Source organism: Dermochelys coriacea, chromosome 11, assembly GCF_009764565.3.
Source record: "Dermochelys coriacea isolate rDerCor1 chromosome 11, rDerCor1.pri.v4, whole genome shotgun sequence".
NCBI classification, from domain to species: Eukaryota; Metazoa; Chordata; order Testudines; family Dermochelyidae; genus Dermochelys; species Dermochelys coriacea.
In genome coordinates this window covers 64791655-64811330 of record NC_050078.2, presented here as the reverse complement: position 1 = coordinate 64811330, position 19676 = coordinate 64791655, and the positions used below count along the sequence as shown (strand labels likewise).

Here is a 19676-nt window from a genome sequence, read left to right as displayed (position 1 = left end):
TAAAGACATGCTCCTTCTGCATGGAGGTGGAAGACTAAGCAGAATTCTATATCTAATCACTTGTTCCCTCTACAGGACTGTAGTTTTCTGTTAATTTCAGGACAGAGTTTTATATTAGTTTAACCTGGCACTGGTTGCTTTACGTAGAGCACATTACAGAGAAATGGAATTAAAGCTCGCTGTTGCAATCAGGTTAAGAGCACATTTCCAGTGCCACAAATATGTACCCCTAGCTAATACTGTCAGCTCTTCGCAGAACAAGAACTCAAACCCACTGAAGTTAAAAGAAGAATTCTGTCATTTCGTATGATGAGGCCTTAAAATAAATATCTCTTTTTGCCTCAGAACTAGATTATTTTCAAAATATTTGCATTAAGCATTTCAAGTTGTTGCTAAGAAACTTGCACAAATATTTCAGAGGATATCTGAATCCTTTCATTCATATAGCATCTCTGAGTCCAGACATGATGTCTAATGCAATCTGTCACCCTCTGTCAAATGGATTAGTAATATTAGGCATCTAAAATGATTTAGCCTTGTTTCTTCTGTTTAAGATAGATTGCTTTAGAAATACCCCACTTAGATTCCAAATTGTGTTTTCATTAGCTGGGAGCACTACTTGAAATACTAGCTCTGCCCACATTCACCCTAATTTGATCACTTCAGAGTCTGCTTGCGGCAAACTCCAAGTACTCCAAATTGCACCTGAAAGAACAGAGGATACCTCATTGTTTGTCATTTCATTTTAAGCTGGATGGAAGATCTAAGCAGATAAAAGGTGGAGCTATTTAATTCCAAGTAGAAACTGTCTGTCCAGAACTATTTCTCTTAATTGATTTTTAGAACAGAATGATGCTTTGTTCCTTCTTTTGATTTATAGTAGTTTTTAAGTTTCATAGTGTTCTCATGATCTTACTTACCTTGGAGAGAAGAGTTTGGGAACTTCTGCTCTTAAGTAAAAAACGTTATGTCCTCAAGCAGGATTTCCGGTAAACACCAAGAATATAATTTTCATTTGTCCAGTCTTACCTGTGTGTTGATGGGGAACCTGGCTACTAATTTCAAAACAAGTATGAAGTGCATGTCTTCTTTTCCTCCCAAAGCATCTTTGCAGTCACGAGGAAGACAGTGTCGCCATTTGTTCCTGTCCATGGCTTGTTCCTCCATTAAGCCCAACCTGGCCATATCCCTGGGTATGATGTCCCGCCATCTAGTCATGGTCAGCCTCTATGTCAGACTTTGTTGTGTTTGCATTATTTTCTTTGGCCTCCTGTCAGCTGTTTCTCTTCAGCAGTGTCCCCACCATCTTAGTCTTTTCAACTGTAGCCAGTTCTGTGCCTTGATTTCACATCTTATTTTCTTTCTAACTTCATTTGTCTTTAAATCATTCCATTTTATACCTTCCATCTTTCGCGTAACGCTTTTTTACTTTTTTACTTCTTCAGCTTTTAGTCATGGGTATTTTTAGTGTAAGTAATGGACCGGTCACGGGCAATAAAAAAAAATTTCACGGCCCGTGACCTGTCCATAACTTGTACCATAAATACCGCTGACTAAATCTTAGAGGAGGAGCATTGCTGGGGAGGGGCCAGGGGATGCTGTTGCGAGGAGAGGCCCGGGGCCAGCAGCACTAGCTGCCGAGCAGTGGCTGCTCCAGCCATCCCCCTGCCGCAGCTCCAGACAGCCCGGGATCACTGCTGGGGGCCGCCCAGCAGCGGCTGCTCTGGCCACCCCCGGTACCACTGCTCATGCAGTCCCCCGGGCCAGACGCATTGGCCATTGCTCGGGCAGTCCCTGGGGTGAGCTGCCCAGGGTCACCCAAGCAGCCGTTGGTGCGACTGGCCCCGGGGTCGCCTGAGCCGTGGCTGGCTGCACTGGCTGTGGGGCCGCTCTAGCAGCGGCTAGTGCGGCTGTTCCTGGGGATTGCCTGAGTATGTCCCGGGGTCAGCTACACTGGCTGCTGCCGAAGTCACGGAATTCGTGGAAAGTCATGGAATCCATGACTTCTGGGACCTCCAGGACAGACACGGAGCCCTATTCATCATCACAAAATAATGACTTGAAACATCCTCCAAGCATCACCTTGTATTCCTCCCCCATAGAGCTATTAACTTATCAGGATCAAATTTGGCTCCCGTTGTACCCATCTTTTAGTTAATCTTCATCTTTCCCATTAGTAGTTCATGATCACTGCCACACTCGGCACTTCTATAGATGCCAGTGTCCAACAGTGACTCTCTATGCCTTTCACTGATGGTAATTGATCAATCTAGTTTTTGATTTGATCATCTGGTGAGTCCCCTGTAACCTTGTGCACGTCTTTGTGAGGAACCGAGTCCTGCCAATAATCAGATTGTGTATTGCACCGCAAGTTCGTAACCTTCTCCTATTATTGTTTGTTGTCCCAAAGCCGGGTGGTCCAGCATTATTCATTTACTTATCCTGCCTGCTACCAACCTTTCCATTTGTATCTCCCATGATCAGAATACTGTCACAATCAGGAATCTCATCTACAATGCTGTCTGCTGATATAGTCCATTTCTCTCTTCTTCTGCTGCTGCTGCTTCTCTTGGGACATAATGCAGATCGCAGTTATGCATGGTTTATTGTAGACATTAGTAAATGTTGCTATGACAATCTGCTCAGATGCTGGTTTCCAGCTGTTCATTGAGGTAACTGTTCTCTTGTCCACTATTACAGCAATCCCATCCCTATGCTTCATTTGCCCACTTGTCTGTCTGGAGTAAAGGAAATTCGAGTTTCCGACAGTCTCTAGCCAGTGTGTCTCCTGTATGATAGCAAAGGAAACTTGTAATTTCCGGAACTCCTCCACTACTAGCTCAGTCTGGGCTAGAGCAAATAGATTTCTAACATTCCAGCTTGCAATGGGTGTAATAATGGGTAGCCATTATCTGAAATCAATGACAGTTTCCATTTGCTAAGTTTGATGGGCCTGGTCAAAATCCATATAAATCAGTTTGGTTTGCCTTACTGTTTCTAAAATGAGTGAGTTTCAGATGTAATGGATTGATAGGGCAATCCACATCGTACACCGACATATTTTGAAATACATCTAACCATCCTCACCTATGAAATATATCGAGGGATTGGTGGTTTGTCTAAAAGATAATTAGACAAAATACTTGTAGGCGGTATGTGTGAAGCTGCTTACATGCTCCAGTATGGACAGTCTCTAGAAATCAACAACCATGAGTCAGTCCCCTCTAAATCATGAGACTGGCTTAAAAATCATGAGATTCAAATAATAAATTTGGGTCTTTATTTACCTTTTTGTTTTCTAAGTCTTCAAGGATCACATTGACCAGCTTTTCTCACAAACTTTCATTTAAGTTGAGCTTCTCCCTTAATAACACGACTGCGGGAGCTGGGGCTTTCAGAAGAACACCACATAGCTAAATGACAGGTTTCAGAGTAGCAGCCATGTTAGTCTGTATTCGCAAAAAGAAAAGGAGTACTTGTGGCACCTTAGAGTCTCTAAGGTGCCACAAGTACTCCTTCACATAGCTAAAGACTCACAGTAGAATCACAAGAGTTGGCAACAGGGAAAAACACCACGCTTTCCTTAATCTGTACCTTAATTTTATTGACAAATTGCACTCCAGATGAATTGTGACATAAAATCTAACAAAAAGACCCAGTGCATCTGCTTGGAAGCCTAATGCAGTTCTTTATCCTGCATGCATATTTGGGATGAGTGGAAATTAACTTAAATTCTCCTGTAATTGTTCAGGTTAAATAAGACTACTGAAAAATTTGACACAGTATGATTGAGAATAGAATAAGATCTACCTTGCGTCACGTTAAAAAATTTTTTCCTCTGCCCACTCTTATTCTCATGTTTTAAGGGTTTTCAAACATCTATTAGGAAAAATAGGACCTAGGAATCGCACTTTTTCCTCTTAATCCTCCTCCCTGCTTCCTCTCCCCCTCCTCATCACAGAGATCTGGAAATGGTTTAAGCCCCAACTTTAAGATCAAAAAATTCTAAACCTGGTCAAACAAGACACTTGTGGCTGGCACATGAAGTAGTGATGCCAACCTGTTTTTTCTGCCTTCTTAGTGGGCTTCTTTGGTACAAAAGGGCTTGATTGTGCCCATCTGCCACCTAACTTGATTTCTTTTGATTGCAGTGTGAAAAGAAGAGTTTGCTCTGCTTATCACATTTGTACTTCAGTTAGAGTGTCAGGTTGGGGCAGATTAATTTTCTGTAGCTTTAGCAGAGCTGTCAGGGTATTTAAACCTAGTGGAGAAAAATTACTGGAGCTGATGATAAACAGACTTTAAATGCAGAGCGATTACTTACTGCTAACAAAGCACCCTGGCTACAAACACAGCAACTTTGCCTAAATGCAAAAAGCAAAAACTTATCAGTGATTCTATTTCCAGAAGGACATTACAAGATAAGCTTTTGTTTGTGCAGATACTTACCTGATAAGATCACACCAAGGGCAGGGATGAAATGTCTTGCATGACTGGTGCTCTGCAGATTACACAGTGTTGTAAAAAAAAAATCACCAACTGGGAAACTTAGAAGACTGCATAGAATGCTAAATTATTCCCTTCAGTTGGAGCTAACCGTCTCCTAAGGTTCGCTTTCCTTGCACTGACTGCTTTTGTTTCGAGCAGGTTATGGTAAAACACTGTGGAGACTTTTAAACCAACAGGACTTCTGATTTCATTGTTCTTGGGAAGTGGCAAATGTAAAAGACTTGTTAGCATTGAACTTATGTTGTACTCTGCAAACTTAACCGTGACTTACGATCCAGTTACAACAGAGCAGTCCTCTGGTGCAGATAAAAACACAGTTCCATCTTGCAGTGTAGATGAGACTGAACTGTGTCTCCAATTTATCTAAAAACATAGGACAAGTTTTTAGTGTGCTGCTGCACTCAGATACTACTTGCCTTTCAGGTATCCCAGTGTCAGATCCCGAGGCAGCAGGAGATCAGGTCTTTGCTGTGGTGAGCCCCAGGACGTGCTGATGTGGAATTTGCCATCTGTCTCCCCATCTCTATTCTGGTCTCCCCACTTTTGAAAGCTGAGTGAAAAGGACACAGTTGATTTTAATTTTTTTTAATTGACTACTTTTTTTAAATTCCTGTAGAGCATCCTTTAAAGTGGGGTGACCTGAATATTTTGATATTCCTTTCACCATCATTTTATAAGAGTTTTTAACCACTCCCATTTTTGATGTTTATAAAGAATCTTTGTGTCCAGGGAGAAAATAAGAACTCTGAACTTGCAAAGATCCAAGCCCATGCTTCAGTCTTTGCAGGACTGAGATGTAAGTGACCCTACACAGGAGCAATGAAACAGACTATATCCAAAACACTGTTACATACACAAAGCAAACATCTGTCACTAACTTTTTATTAATGCAAAGTTGCAATAAAATGTGAACATGCTATGATGTACATTACTTATTGTTCAGGATCAGGTAAATATTCAAAGAACCTAGCTAAAGATTCTGGCTTGCTGGCTGCCAGAAGCCCTTCTCTTCTGAGTACTCTAAAAAGGGTGACCCTACTGGGTCAGACCAAAGGTCCATCTAGCCCAGTATCCTGTCTTCCGACAGTAGCCAATGCCAGGTGCCTCAGAGGGAATGAACAGAACGGGTAATCATCAAGTGATCCATCCCCTGTCACTCATTCCCAGCTTCTGGCAAACAGAGACTAGGGACAGCATCCCTGCCCATCCTGGCTAATAGATAATGTAGATCCTTTTCACTAATTTTTTTCAGGTATCGCCATCTCCGCCATTATGTGTTGTCTCTATAGAAGGTGCTCAGTTTTGAGGGAGAAGTGTGATTTTTCAAGTTGATGGTGGACTTCTTAAGATTGCTTCTTTTAGTTCAAAAATGTTAGTTTATGAATATGATCCGTGTTGACCCTATATTTTATTCTTCCCCATTCACTCTTCCCCCACCCTTCTATTTGTATTAAAGCCTCATCAGTTTGTTTTCAGTGCTTGCGTTTTAATAAGGATGGTGTTGTTTTTGCCTTGATTTAATTGTGGAGCCCCTTAGCACCTGAGCAAGGAGGGAATGACACGTCGTACAAGACCGTTTAATAAACTAAAGCATTTTGGAAAGTTGTTTCACAATCAGAATTTAAACAATTTGCCGAATGGACGTAGTGCAGCCCCACGGTTGGATCTCCCTTGTGCTGTTGTGTGCTGCACTGGGTGCTTGAAACCGCCCCCCAGTTCAGCTCCAACACGGTCACAACACATTTGTTTAAAACTGCCCAGTGCGCGAACTGTGCCGCCCACTTTTAAACCCTTTCCAAGGCTGCAGCCTCCCAGATGGAGTGCCCTCAACCCTTCTCAGCTTCGGTGGGATTTGAGGGTGTCCCACGTGCCACACAGGACGTTCTCGACCCCTCCAAGGCTCAGGTTCTACCATTTTCTAATGCAGTCTGCGGTGCTGCTGCAGATACATGCTTTAGCTGCTCAGCTGTTCATCTCCATCCCGATTCAACAAGAATACATTTCTATCATCAATAGAGAGATCGGACAAATATGAAACCAGACCATCTTTGCTTTTCCGTGGCCCAGTTTCTATGGTAATGGAAATAAATGCTCCTCTCACTTGAGCACCTCTTCACATGCTCATGGCATTATGTTGTTGTGTGTGTGTGTGTGTATGTGTCTTAGTCTTACCTAAGAGCTGGAAGGCATACCAGCTTCTTTCTCTCAAGATGGAATTGGGAGGAAGGGGTGGTATTTCGCTTTCTCTCCAGCACTGGCCACTGGCACATAACAGTAAGCACATTAATTTTGGAGAGTAAATTGCAAACTAATCCATGACCCAAAAAAGGGAGATGGGAACAGGAAAGGAATGTCTGTCACCTTGGCCTCGATTGGCTGAGGTCACCTTAAATAATGACATACTAGTAAGTGGAGTCAGTCCTCACTTTGGTTTTTATTACATGTCACATATGAGAGAGTGTTTATAGGACATAAAATGTTGCCTGTACTTCAGGGATCTTATGACTACTCATTGATATCAGTCATTGACAACTACTGTCTAACAGGGGATTCAGACTTGACTTTCAATGACCTGAAAAATACCACCTTTCAATAGCTAATTATTTTTCTTAGCAGAAGCAGTGCTGTAAAGACTTCAACACACAATACAGTTCCTGCCAACGTTATTACTGTGTTGACTGTCTGCCTGCGTGATCAGAAGAATATGGTCGTGTTAATAAAATAAATTCTAGTTAAACTGAAATGTTGTTAGCTGGTTCAAAATGCTGACTTCTTAGTGATCAGTTTTATAATCTACTACTGACAAGTCCAAAGCGCAGTGTTATCCTTGGATTTAGTTTTTGGAAAACGTTTTTGTGGCTGACCCTTAACCTGTAGCTGAGGGACATATAGGGATTACTTAGCCCACAACTGAAATTGTTTATCTCTGGTAAGATGAACAAACCTGTCCACAGCTTTCACTAGCCCTGCAAATATCCGCAGATCTTTGCAAAGTCGAGTCTGTTTCTTACAATAAGTAATTCAGTCGCTAATTAGTCCATTTATTATCTGCTCAGACTCACAAGACTTCATGTCACAGATCTGTAACAGAAGGGTCCATGGTCTTATCTGACATCTTGTTTCTTGTAAGGAAAATTTGCCTTTCCTAAATAACATTCTTGAGTAGTTCACAGGATTCTTAACATTTTTGAATGACTTTGTCTAGCAGCTTGTTTTTCCTTCATGCTCCCAGTAAATCACTGGAGCTCTCTAGTGCTCCTGGACCTCCCATGTGGAATGGAGGGTTTCACCCTTTCTGATTTCCCACAATACCTCCTGCTTTAAAAGTGTGGCAGTCATCTCCACCAGTTCTCTGTGCCCCATTGCCTTCCAGACCGCAAGATTTAGGCAGCTCAATCGATCCGTTCTTGCCAAAGTTGCTTTCTTCTAATGCTACGTAATAATGGTGTGATCCACAGGAGTACAAGAGTTTGGTCTTTATTTCCCATCCCCAGTCACCCACCATGGGGCAGGAGTATGAAGGGTTATTTCCCTGTCAAATGATCTTGATCTTTATCCACTGACTGCACTGGCCACTGTTTGCAACTCCTTGATCCTACTCAGATGATACCAGTCTTCACTCTTCCCTGAACACCGGAGGGGAAACACTGCATAAAACCCATGAAAGTCTGTTGTAAAGTAGAGATGGGCTTGAATGAAAACTCCATATTTGCACATCCCTATCCATTGATGAAGTGTGAATTTGGATCCCAGTTTCACCCAGCGCACTCCAGGGCTTCCACTGCTGCATAGCAATGTCCATACAGGACGTTATTGTGCTGCAAGCTGGTGTGCTGCAGATTCACATCCTGGCTTGCCATGCAGTAGCTTGTTGTGTAGACAAGCCCCATGCCAGCTGTAATATAACTAACTTGCAAAATGGGGAAACAAAAAGTAGACATAATGACACAGGTGAATGGATGAACTGTTTAATAATACCTGCTGTTACATAGCACTTTTCATCCATAGATCTCAAAGCACATTGTAAAGGTCAGTATGGTGATCATATTTTATCGCTGGGGAAACTGAGACTTGAAAGGTGAAGTGACTTGCCCAAGGTCGCTGAGCAGGCCAGTGGCAGAGCCAAGAATAGAACCCAGGTTTCCTTAGTCCCAGTCCAGGTAGATAGCCGCTAGGCAACACTGTCTCCCTGACTACTTACTGACAGGTGACCTGCCCAGCTCTGGCCTGGTAATCCAGCGTAGTGCTATGCCCTGTATCAGAGAGAGAGACCCACCTTATAGATTGCCTGTTCCTTGTCTCTGACTTCTCGGAGAAGGCCAAGTAAGTGACCATGACCAGAAATCATACCAAGTCCCTAGGAAGGTAGGTCAGAGCCATACCTCTAGTTCAGAGCTCAGGTATGATTCATAAAAATGTAGCTTCACAAATTTACTACTTTGATTTTCAGTTTTAATTTTTAGCATGGGACATTTGAAGTGTGTATTTGGTCTGATTTGAAAATAAGGCCTTGTCTACATTAGAAAGTTTTACCGCTCTACCCAGTATAATTTCAATAGTACAACTCCTGCTAGGTTGGATGTAATTATATTGGTTATGCTGGGGTTAGCTACTCCCGTAAGGGAAGAATAATTACTATAACCAGCATAAATCACTTTTATACCAGTATAACTGTATCCACACTGGGGCTTTTACTGGTTAAAAAAAATCACACCCCTAACTGACATAGTTATACGAGTACAACTTTTTAGTGCAGACCAGTTCTTTATTACCAAAGCCTCAGAAACATTGAATGATTTCTTTTTTATTAGTCAACTCTTTGTTTGAAAGGCTTTTTCTTTCCACAGTATGAGGTTTCTACTTCTGTAACTATCATTGCACATGCTTCCCTGACAGCTGTAGAAAAACTACAGAGACTCCCACTGTATTAATTCTTTCCCTGGGAGAAGGTGAGGATGGCAAATAAAAGAATATTGTGCAAGCAGCTGATGCGTGGGAGGGTAACATAACTCCAACCCCTAGCTAACACGGTATCGAACATCAATACTGTGTAGAGTCCTTGGAAGAGAATGTACAATTTCCCAATGATGTCTGAAGAATTTGGAGATCTTCCTGGTTTGGGAACTTTCCAGAGAAGAGTCTGTCTCTCAGAAGCTTTATGTCCACTCATATCTATTTCCTTCTTTTCAGAATCTTCCCCAGAGAATACCTCCTTCAGCAGATCCACCTGTATTCCCTTGCAGACCTACAGCAGGTAAGTTTCTTGCGCTGATTGTACCTTTCTTCTGTTTGCCCAGTAATTTCCCATCCTTTGCGAATGACAAGAATGACACGCATTCCCCAGCTATTAATTGTGGTGGAGTTCGCTACACATCCCAATCTCTCGGAGGTTTGTCATTTGGCATACAAATTTTGGCAAACAGGGATGTTTCAGCGCCAAAACAAAGGTTTATGCCACGTGTGTGCATCCTGGAACCAGCAACAAGTCTCTGCAATCCTTATACTAGGAAAAATCCCTCTTCCTGAGTCAAGACAACAGGGTTTGGACCACACAAATAAGGGCTGGTCTATATTGGAAACTTACATCAGCACAGCAACATCTCTCAAGGGTGTGAAAAATCCACACTCCTGAGAGACATAGCTACGCTGACCTAACCCCGGCTTAGGCAGCGCGAGGAATTCTTCCATCAATCCATTATCTCCCCTGGGGGAGGTGGATTAACTACAGTGACAGGAAGCTCCTCCCGTGGCTGTAGTGAGTTTCCACACTGAAGCGGTAAAAAAACACAGCTGCCTGTGCCACTGTAGCAGTTTAAGTGTAGACATGGCTTAAGTTAGTCCCGATGGCGCATGTGGCTGTGTAACCAAAAGGAAGTATGTATGCATCATTGGAGAGATGGAGTGGAAACCTAGGTAGAGTAGCTGTGGGGCAAATGCCATATTGGCCTGGTCTACACTGGGAAATTGAGGTGTGTTAACGCAGTCGCAGAAGTATTAATGAGTGTGGTGTTAAACTCCCTGGGTAGCTCCAGACAAAACAAGGTTAGCTTGTCCCAGTCATCCCTCAAGAATCTCTGTCTATACTCATTGCTGAGTTGTGTTAATTGAAGCTGAAGGGGGATCCTGAGTGCCAACTTGGATTGAGCCAAAAGAAATCTGATGAGGTTCAACAAGGATAAGTGTAGAGTCCTGCACTTAGGACGGAAGAATCCCATGCACCGCTACAGACTGGGGACCGACTGGCTAAGCAGCGGTTCTGCAGAAAAGGACCTGGGGATTACAGCAGATGAGAAGCTGAATATGAGTCAACAGTGTGCCCTCATTGCCAAGAAGGCCAACGGCATTAGTAGGAGCATTGCCAGCAGATCGAGGGAAGTGATTATTCCCCTCTATTCGACACTGGTGAGGCCACATCTGGAATATTGCATCCAGTTTTGGTCCCCCCACTACAGAAGGGATGTGGACAAATCGGAGAGAGTCCAGCGGAGGGCAATGAAAATGATTAGGGGGCTGGGGCACATGACTTACGAGGAGAGGCTGTGGGAACTGGGGTTATTTAGTCTGCAGAAGAGAAGAGTGAGGGAGGATTTGATAGCAGCTTTCAACTTCCTGAAGGGAGGTTCCGAAGAGGCAGGAGCTAGGCTGTTCTCAGTGGTGGCAGATGACAGAACAAAGAGCAATGATCTCAAGTTGCAGTGGAGGAGGTCTAAGTTGGATATTAGGAAACACTATTTCACTGGGTGGGTGGTGAAGCACTGGAATGGGTTACCTAGGGAGCTGGTGGAATCTCCCATCCTTAGAGGCTTTTGAGGTCCAGCTTGACAAAGCCCTGGCTGGGATGATTTAGTTGGGGTTGGTCCTGCCTTGAGCAGGGGGTTGGACTAGATGATCTCCTGAGGTCTCTTCCTGAGGTCTCTATGATTCTTCTATGATTCTAACTCATATCTGCTTAAAGTACAGCTCCATCTTGTCTCCACAGTTTTGAATGTGTTAGGCTTGGTCTGCACTTAAAATGTAGGTTAACATAGCTATGTTGCTCGTGAGCAACATAGTTATGCCAACCTAACCCTAGCCATAGACAGAAGAATGCTTTCATCCACCTAGTTATCATTGCTTGGGGAGGTGGAGTTCCTACAGCGAAGGAAAAATCCCTTCCGTCACTGTAGACTGCATCCACACTATGGGGCTATGCAGGCATAACTAAGATACAGTAGTTAAGGCCTTGGTAGCACATGCCATCAAACACCTTCTAAGAGAACACTTTTTCCTTAGCCCCACCAGCTATTGGATTATTCGCATCCTGAGGCAGGAAGATGCTGCTTTATGGCTTATCCCTTATGAATTTTTTATCCTGTGTAACACACCTTTATACAGGGTCACTGGATCCGCACTAGGCGTCGTGCTGGTATAACTGCAGCAGCACAGAATCACACCCCTAACTGATATAGTTATACCAGTACAAATGCTATATATAGAGAACAGATTCGGCATTTTTTGAAAATTCTACCCAGGAGCCGCTTTAAAAATCTGGATTCGGGATGGATTTTGAGCACCACTTAAAACACCAGGGGTGTTTTGAATTGGGGGTTTTCATATGAGCCCATTTCTCATTTTCACTTTGCATTTCTTGCCTTTTCTACTTCAGAGTGGTCACCATAATGTTTAGATTGGATTTTGGTATTTCACTCCATTGTTTCAGAGTAGCAGCCGTGTTAGTCTGTATTCACAAAAAGAAAAGGAGTACTTGTGGCACCTTAGCAACTAACAAATTTATTTGAGCATAAGCTTTCGTGAGTTACAGCTCACTTCATCAGATGCATTCAGTGCATCCGATGAAGTGAGCTGTAGCTCACGAAAGCTTATGCTCAAATAAATTTGTTAGACTCTAAGGTGCCACAAGTACTCCTTTTCTTTTCACTCCATTGTGTTCACTTTGCCCTAGAAGGAAAGGGGAAATTGCTTTAAAATGTAGAAATAACCCCTGGGGGAGTTTAACCCTTTAGTGTGACTAGTAATGTTTACATAGATTTGAGGCAGGAATTGTCTCTTTGTTCTGTGTTTGTATAGCACCCAGCACAATGGGGAGCTGGTCAGTGCCTGGGGCTCCTGGGTGTGATACAAAAAATGTGTTACCTTCTGAGATGCAACAAATAAATAATAATGAGGCAATTAACCAGACAGGTGACTTAAAATCAGGCCATCTTGGCTTACTGTAGCCATCGATAATCAGCCAGGTGTGTCCCAATAATACACTTCTTTGCTTCAGTCTATGCTAAACAAGCTAAACGGATAGTCTGCTATGCAGCACCCGTATTTCAGCATGGGACAAATGGAATGACAAGAATTAGCTTGGCAATAGGAATTGAGGGGAGTTGGGAGAATCCAAGTTTTGTGTGGCAGCAAATACACAGCGACCCAAAGATGAGGCAACAAGTAGTTTGTGGGCTGGTGCAGTTGTGGGATGGGACTAATTCCACATTTTTAAAAAAGCCAGTCATCAGAGGAATAAAACTGCTTTCGTGGCTTTTCAGGATTTGCTGCTGTCTCTTCTTTCATAATCAAACCATGAAATAACAAACTGCTTAAATCAGAAGTGTCAGTCTCCCTGGTGAGCCAGTCTATTCGCCCCCAGTGCCTCGTAAGCTGCTTAATCAGTTCCTAACATTGGCAGTAGAGATTTAGAAGCAATCAGCATCTTAGCAAAGTTCCTGTGGGAGTGGGGATGGGCAGGAGTCACAATGCATCCATTTATTTAGAAGTTCCTTCCAACATATTTCTTTGTGTTTATTTGTATTTGCAATCCTCCTACCCCCCGGCTCCCCAAATTTATCATGGTTAGAGGCAGTGTAATTCAATTACTGTTTCTGCTGGGGTGGGTTAAATTGGATTTAGCTTTTAATCTAGCTGTATCCTTGTTGTTGGCCTGGAGAGTCTTTTCCTCATTTCAGAGTCTCTACGTTTGAAGTCAGGTTGCCTATTTCTGTCAAAGTGAAACCAAGATGGGGAGGAGAGAGAAAGAATGGAGCTAATAGAGGAGCATTAGTGCCCTTAAAGACACTGTCTAGCCCCCATAATCGTACTTTGCCATTGTTGCTCGTTGTTGGCTGCCAGTGTGTGTTTTTTTTAAATGCCCGAATATTTCCCCTATTTTTGATTCCTCCCCTGCTCATTTCCTTATGTCCTGGGATTGCTTTAACACTCTGCCCTGCTATCATGTAGAATGTGTGTGTTGGGGGAATTAACCAAAGGTTTATTAAAGGTTAATAGAAAGATAAGGCATGGTGAGTGAATTAGAAAACCAGGGAGTGGTAATCTCCTGAAATGGTGCCCTCTCCCCCCAAGTGACTCCAAGCCATAGTCTGATGTATTTGCCCTGCAATGGGCTCTTTAAAATGCCCAGAAAACAAGAAACCTCTCTCTGCTGGACAGCTGTGTTTTTATAAATGTGCTATCTGGGGGGGCTGTTGTTTGCACGCTGAATTTGAGGGTGCAAGAAGAGAACTGAATGAAAATTCATTTTTACCTGAGGTAAAGATGGTGATGCACAATATAATCGAGAGGGAAATCTAATTTAAGACTCACGCCTGGTACAGTGGGGGGTCATGGTGTCTGACTTGTGCTTCTAGGTGCTACCACAGTACAAATAACAAACAAGCATCTTGAAAGTAAGATTTCAGGATTGCCACTCTGTCTGTCTGTGTGGCTCCGTGTGAAGCGAAGGGAGCAGCTGCAACATGGCTGAGAGCTCTTTTTATTCAGAATATCACCGGGTTCAATCACCACTGGGATGTGTGGTCTGTACCGTCCATTTTTAAGTTCTCAGCCATTTTGACTTAACCAATGTACCCCCATGCTGTGTACAGCTGCAGTAAGGCGTGTCTCTATGCCCTGCCAAGAGTCCTGGAGCATTGTGATATCAGAGTTGACTCAACATACCCCACCCTTACTGTACAGTTAATTTGTATGGAACAGTTTCATTGGTTGTATGAGGGAGACTACACAGAGATTGTGAATTACTTGGCCCATCTGCCACTCTATGTGTCCATCCGCCACCAACACAGATCTCCCAGCACAATCCCCTGCCCGACACAAATCAGCACAACCACCCACCCACACAAATGAACACAACCACCCACCCAACACCACATGATAACCCTGAACACACACAGTTCCTCACCACCTCACATGCGCCTCATTTACCACCTGCAAAGATCAACACCAATGTCCCAGCACAACCCCCCAAACACAGATCAACGCAGCCAGCATAAACAGTAACCTCAAACACCACTCTGAAGCCCAGAATGTCTGTTGAGTCAGTATGAAATGATGGAAGCAGCTGCAAGCCTGCCTGAGAGCTCTTTTTGTTTAAACTATCACCAGGTTTCATCATCCCTGGGATTGCTCTGTGTTACTGACCAGCTTTTAAGTTCTCAGCACATTTTTGGCTTTTTGACACATGTGCTTTACAATTACACTTGGGTGACAGCCTAGGCTTCGGCTACTTGTAATTAGCTAATTGTCTGGGGGCTTTTATTGCTGTGATCCATAAGGATGGGTGCTGGCCTAGTGGGGAGGGCTTAGCCTAGGAAGGAAAACAGCCAAGTAATATGTCATTAGTTTTGGAAAGCTGCCAAAACTCCTAATGGGATAGTGCTATGCTAGCCACTTGCTCATTCACAGACACAGCTAGTGCAGATGTAGCAACCTGGCAGGCCTACCCTTTACCCAAAGAGAAGACAGTGATGTTTCTTTATTCACAGGAAGGATTTTTTTTTTAATCAAGGTCTCATAGCAAACAGTGCCCCAGTTTAGACAACCCAATCTTACAGCTAGTCTTAGCCCAGCTACAGGAGCTTGGGCAGCATGTATTCATAATCTCTCTCCCAAGCCTGATCTCTTCTTCATTGTTCACACAGGCATTCACAGGCAAGATAACTATTAAGAGCATCAGATTTAACAAGCAGAAAACAAAGTGTGACAGCTCACCTATCTGCCCAATTGTCTATGGTGTGTGTCCGCTCTCCAGCCATCACTCTTCATAAGCCCCCGAGAAGTAATCTGGTGTGAGTCAGGAATGAGGCCTCTATTAAAACATCACTAAATCTCTGTTAGCTACTTTATCCAGGGCTATTCCAACCAATTAAAGACTTAGATAAGGGGACGTTCCGGTAGTAAGTGGCAAATATTGACCTAAAATGTTATGAGTGATGATTTTTAAGCAGATGTAGTTCTTGTGACGGTTGATACAGTTCTCACTACTTGACATTTGCTGGGTTCTAAATTAACTTTAACCATTCAGGAAAAAGACAAAGGTGTCATTACAAACAGCTCAGGTGAAAATATCTGCTCAATAAACCGGGGTGGCCCAGAAAGCAACAAGATATGCCAGTAAATTAAGAAGCCTGTATACAGTAAACAAACACTAACTGACTAGTATTCAGAAGAAGTTTCCCCTATGGCTAAATATTTTTATGGGGATTTCTTTCACCTTCCTCTGAAACATCTGGTACCAGCCGCTGTCCGAGACAGGATACTGGACTAGGTGGACAATTGTTCGGATCTGGTACGGCAATTCCTATGCTTTTGTTGAAATGTTTTATAAATGTAATATTGCCTAATAACTAAAAATGTGAAAAAAATGCTTTACCAAAGCCTGCATCTCACCTGAGCTATGCTCCAGTGTCTTGTGCTGACCGAGCTAGAAGCGCTTTTGAGGAGCAATACAAATGCTTTCAGGGCCAGTTCACTTTTCTAACAATCTCAAATCTTTTGCTGGAAAGGCCAGATTTTCTATCCTGTCCATCTCTCTTGCTAATTGCAGAACTGTTTCCAGGATCACAGAGAGTGGGGAACTGTAATTATTTTTTCCTCACAGTTCATGATCCTTCAGCATGTCTGACTGTTCTATCCTAGTACGGTTATTGAGAAATGGCATGTGGTTGGGTTATAATGCAGCGCTTAGTGTCTTTAAAACCCAGGCATGGCAATCTCCTTTTCCACCCCAGGTACTAACTCTAAAACACACGTTTTTCCCATAAAATTTGCAATCCGTACACCACAGACTTTTTCTGGCCTAACTCTATTGGTCAGGGGCAAAAGGAGATGTAATCCCTGATGAAAGCAGTGCTGGCAAAAGCCATTAATAGAGGCGCAGTTGCACCAGCAAAACTGAGCTTTCTCTGGTATAGTGTATGGCTGTGTGTTTATGGCATTGCTTATGGCTTCCTCTGAGGCTCGCACACTAGGACAATTAGTAACTTTATAAATGGAGGGATACAAAAAACAGGGCTTCAAAAACAAACACACACAAAAACAAAGCAAGAACTCTCCTAACTTTCCTAAATAGTTTTTCTTTACAAGTGTGTGGCTTCCACAGAATAAGCGGTGCTGAGGGTGCTGTCAAAATCCCCTCTGGCGTTGCCACTCGTGAGTGATGCAGCTGTCCCCAAAAACCCTTTAAATGCACCACATTATCATGTATTGTACCTGTTTATACAGCATGCGTGTGTCTATACTGCATCCATAAACACACACATAGAGGAGTGCATGACCATAAAAATTAAATGATCTGCCATCAGATCACCCTCCAAAACAGTCACCATGCCTCTCGCTAGTGATTAAGCCTCTCAGACATTTTCCTGTGTCTAGGGCTCCTTTCCTTGCCACAGTTACTCCACTTCAGTGTGGTTGAAAACTTTATACCTCAAAGATTGCCATCTCTGAGACTTCCTTCAGCTGGGCCAGCACAAAATGCCGAGCAGAAGACTCTCTGGAGCATCTGATATTTCAGGCGAGTATTAATTTCCCAAATTGCTGGCAGCTCGAGTTACATTTAGTGGTAATGACAAGATTGGACGGCTTCCTCCTTTTACCTCAATACTTGGGAACAAGGGAGTTGCTGTAATTCAGAGTGGCAACAGGACTGGTACACTTGGTCAGGCGGCAGAAGGCATCTTACGATTAGAGAGAATTTTGGATCACGAAGGAGGCTAAAGTCATTGTGGTAGATGATGGCCTGGCAAATGAGTGGATATGAGTTTAATTAGATATGTCAAGGTCTTGGCTATTTTTTTTTAAAAGAACAAAAGGGCTTCGAATTTGCAACAGGGCTTCGAAACTATATTCAGCGCATTAAAAACTAGATCTGTAGTCAGACTCCCAGGCCATCGTGTGGGGAGAATGCAGTGGGACCAGCCTGCTGTAATGAGACTTTCTTTAAAACAAAACAAAAAACAGTGTGACTGTATTTGCTTGTGCAAAGTGCTGGATGGATAACTCTGGAAACTGAATTATTTTCAGGTACACCCTGGCTAGCGGCAATACAAGCTTCCCCACATTGTCCCCTGCATTGTTTCGAAAGGCAGTAGATAGAGATATGGGAAAGTCCTTGTTATCCTTATTGAGCCTGTACAAAAGGGGAGACAATGAATACTAATGAGAGTGGTATTTACTGTGATGTGAACGTTGGTTGACAGGGAACCAGACTGAGTCCACACTCATTCTACTCTAGCCATCGAACAGCCACCAGGTAGTGAACAGCTTTTGGTGGCTACCACCGTGGATGGATTTGAACCAGCATCAAAACCCCTTTTTCGGAGGGGGTAGAAGCAATGTCCTGGATTGTTGATTTCAATGCTTTGCTTCAGAGGCTCCAGGCTGTGCTGTTTGGCTCGACACATGGCGCTGGCTCCCCCTTTGCACCGGCATGACCATATGAAAGACAGCAGAGCACGTTACTTCCCCTTATGCCGTTGATCAATGTAAGCATTGCTGTGGGTGCCACCAGGATGTTTCACAATTGCATATTGCAGGGAGAGGTGACCCATGGGAATCTCTGTATTAAAAACATGGTCCATGCTGGGAAAAGGTTTGAGAAGCCCTGCTTCAAAGGATTCCAGTTGTGAACCTGGTTACAGTGAACCTCTCCTTATAGAGAAACCGTTCTGCAAAACAAATTCTTTCATTCCATCTACCTCCATTACCATAGCATCTGAGCACCTCACAATCTTTACTGTACCCCTGTGAGGTAGGGCACTGATATTATCCCCATTTTACAGATGGGTAGCTGAGGCACAAAAGGGCTAGATGACTTGCTCAAGGTCACAAAGGAAGTCTGTGGCAGAGCAGGGAATTCAATGCAGTCTCCCAAGTCCCAGACCAGCCCTGACCACTGGCTCATCCTGCGTCTCCATTCCAGGAAGTTTGACTGCCCCACAGTGACAGCTGCACCTTATGTTATGTTGTGGTTTTTGTCCTTATTTGCCACACAGAACCAAGGGCCCGATACGGCAAACTCGGAGTCACAGCTTGAAAGATTGGGCTCTGACTGCATTCCTATCCCTCAGATAATACATTGCCTGTCCAGCCAAGTCACTGACTCAGGACCCTTTCTAAAAACTAAAATGCAAGTATCATTTCAGGTTTGTCCCCTTCAATGAGATAAAGGCAAAAAGGTTTTAGAAGGTGACCTGGACATGCATCAACAGTAGAGGTTTCTGAGACGCCCTGTGGTGCAATGTCCTTGATCTTTCGCTACCCGGGTAGGTCATGTCTTGGGAACAGCTGGGTTCCAAAAGGCATCCCCTTAAAATAAGATGATCCAAACAAATGGTTCCACCACTGTGCTAGGCGGAAATGTTTCTTGTTTGCAATGTCAGTCATAAAACATAGTCATGCCAATTATATATATTATATATATATATATATATATATATATACAGCTGAGCATCTAATTGCATCCTAGCTTTTTTTTTTTTTTAAAAAAATCAGGTGCATCCTCTGTATTTGTGTGTGCGCGCGCACTCGCGCACATGCACACATTTTCAAGTTAAGGAAATTGTTCTCCGTTCCCTAACATGTAAATTCCCAGTGCACTTTGTTTTGTTTGATTAACACAGCCTTTGACCTTAGTTTCAATACCTGCTTCTTAAAGCCACGTATTATTCATCCCCACTACAAGAATGGGAGAACACTCAGGAGTGATGGAAATTACATGTAGTGATGCCATCTTGGAGCCTTGAAACTAGGGTTGCCAGGTGTCCGGGGTTTTTTTGGAACGTCCAGTCAAAAAGGGACCCTGGTGGCTCCGGTTGGCGGAGGGCTGGCAGGCTCCCTGCCTGGCTCTGCACGGCTCCCAGAAGCAGCAACATGTCTCTCTAGCTCCGAGG

General features: G+C 43.4%; 1 protein-coding gene across 3 annotated transcripts in view; it reads left to right on the top strand.

Annotated features, from left to right (window-relative positions):
• The window catches only part of PLEKHM3 (pleckstrin homology domain containing M3), a 137758-nt gene that overhangs the window by 67533 nt on the left and 50549 nt on the right, over window positions 1–19676 (top strand). For all 3 annotated transcript variants that reach the window (XM_043505656.1, XM_038422576.2, XM_043505654.1), the window contains one exon: window positions 9700–9763. In XM_043505656.1, the coding sequence (XP_043361591.1) occupies window positions 9700–9763 (64 nt within the window). The remainder of the gene's footprint in view (window positions 1–9699; window positions 9764–19676) is intronic.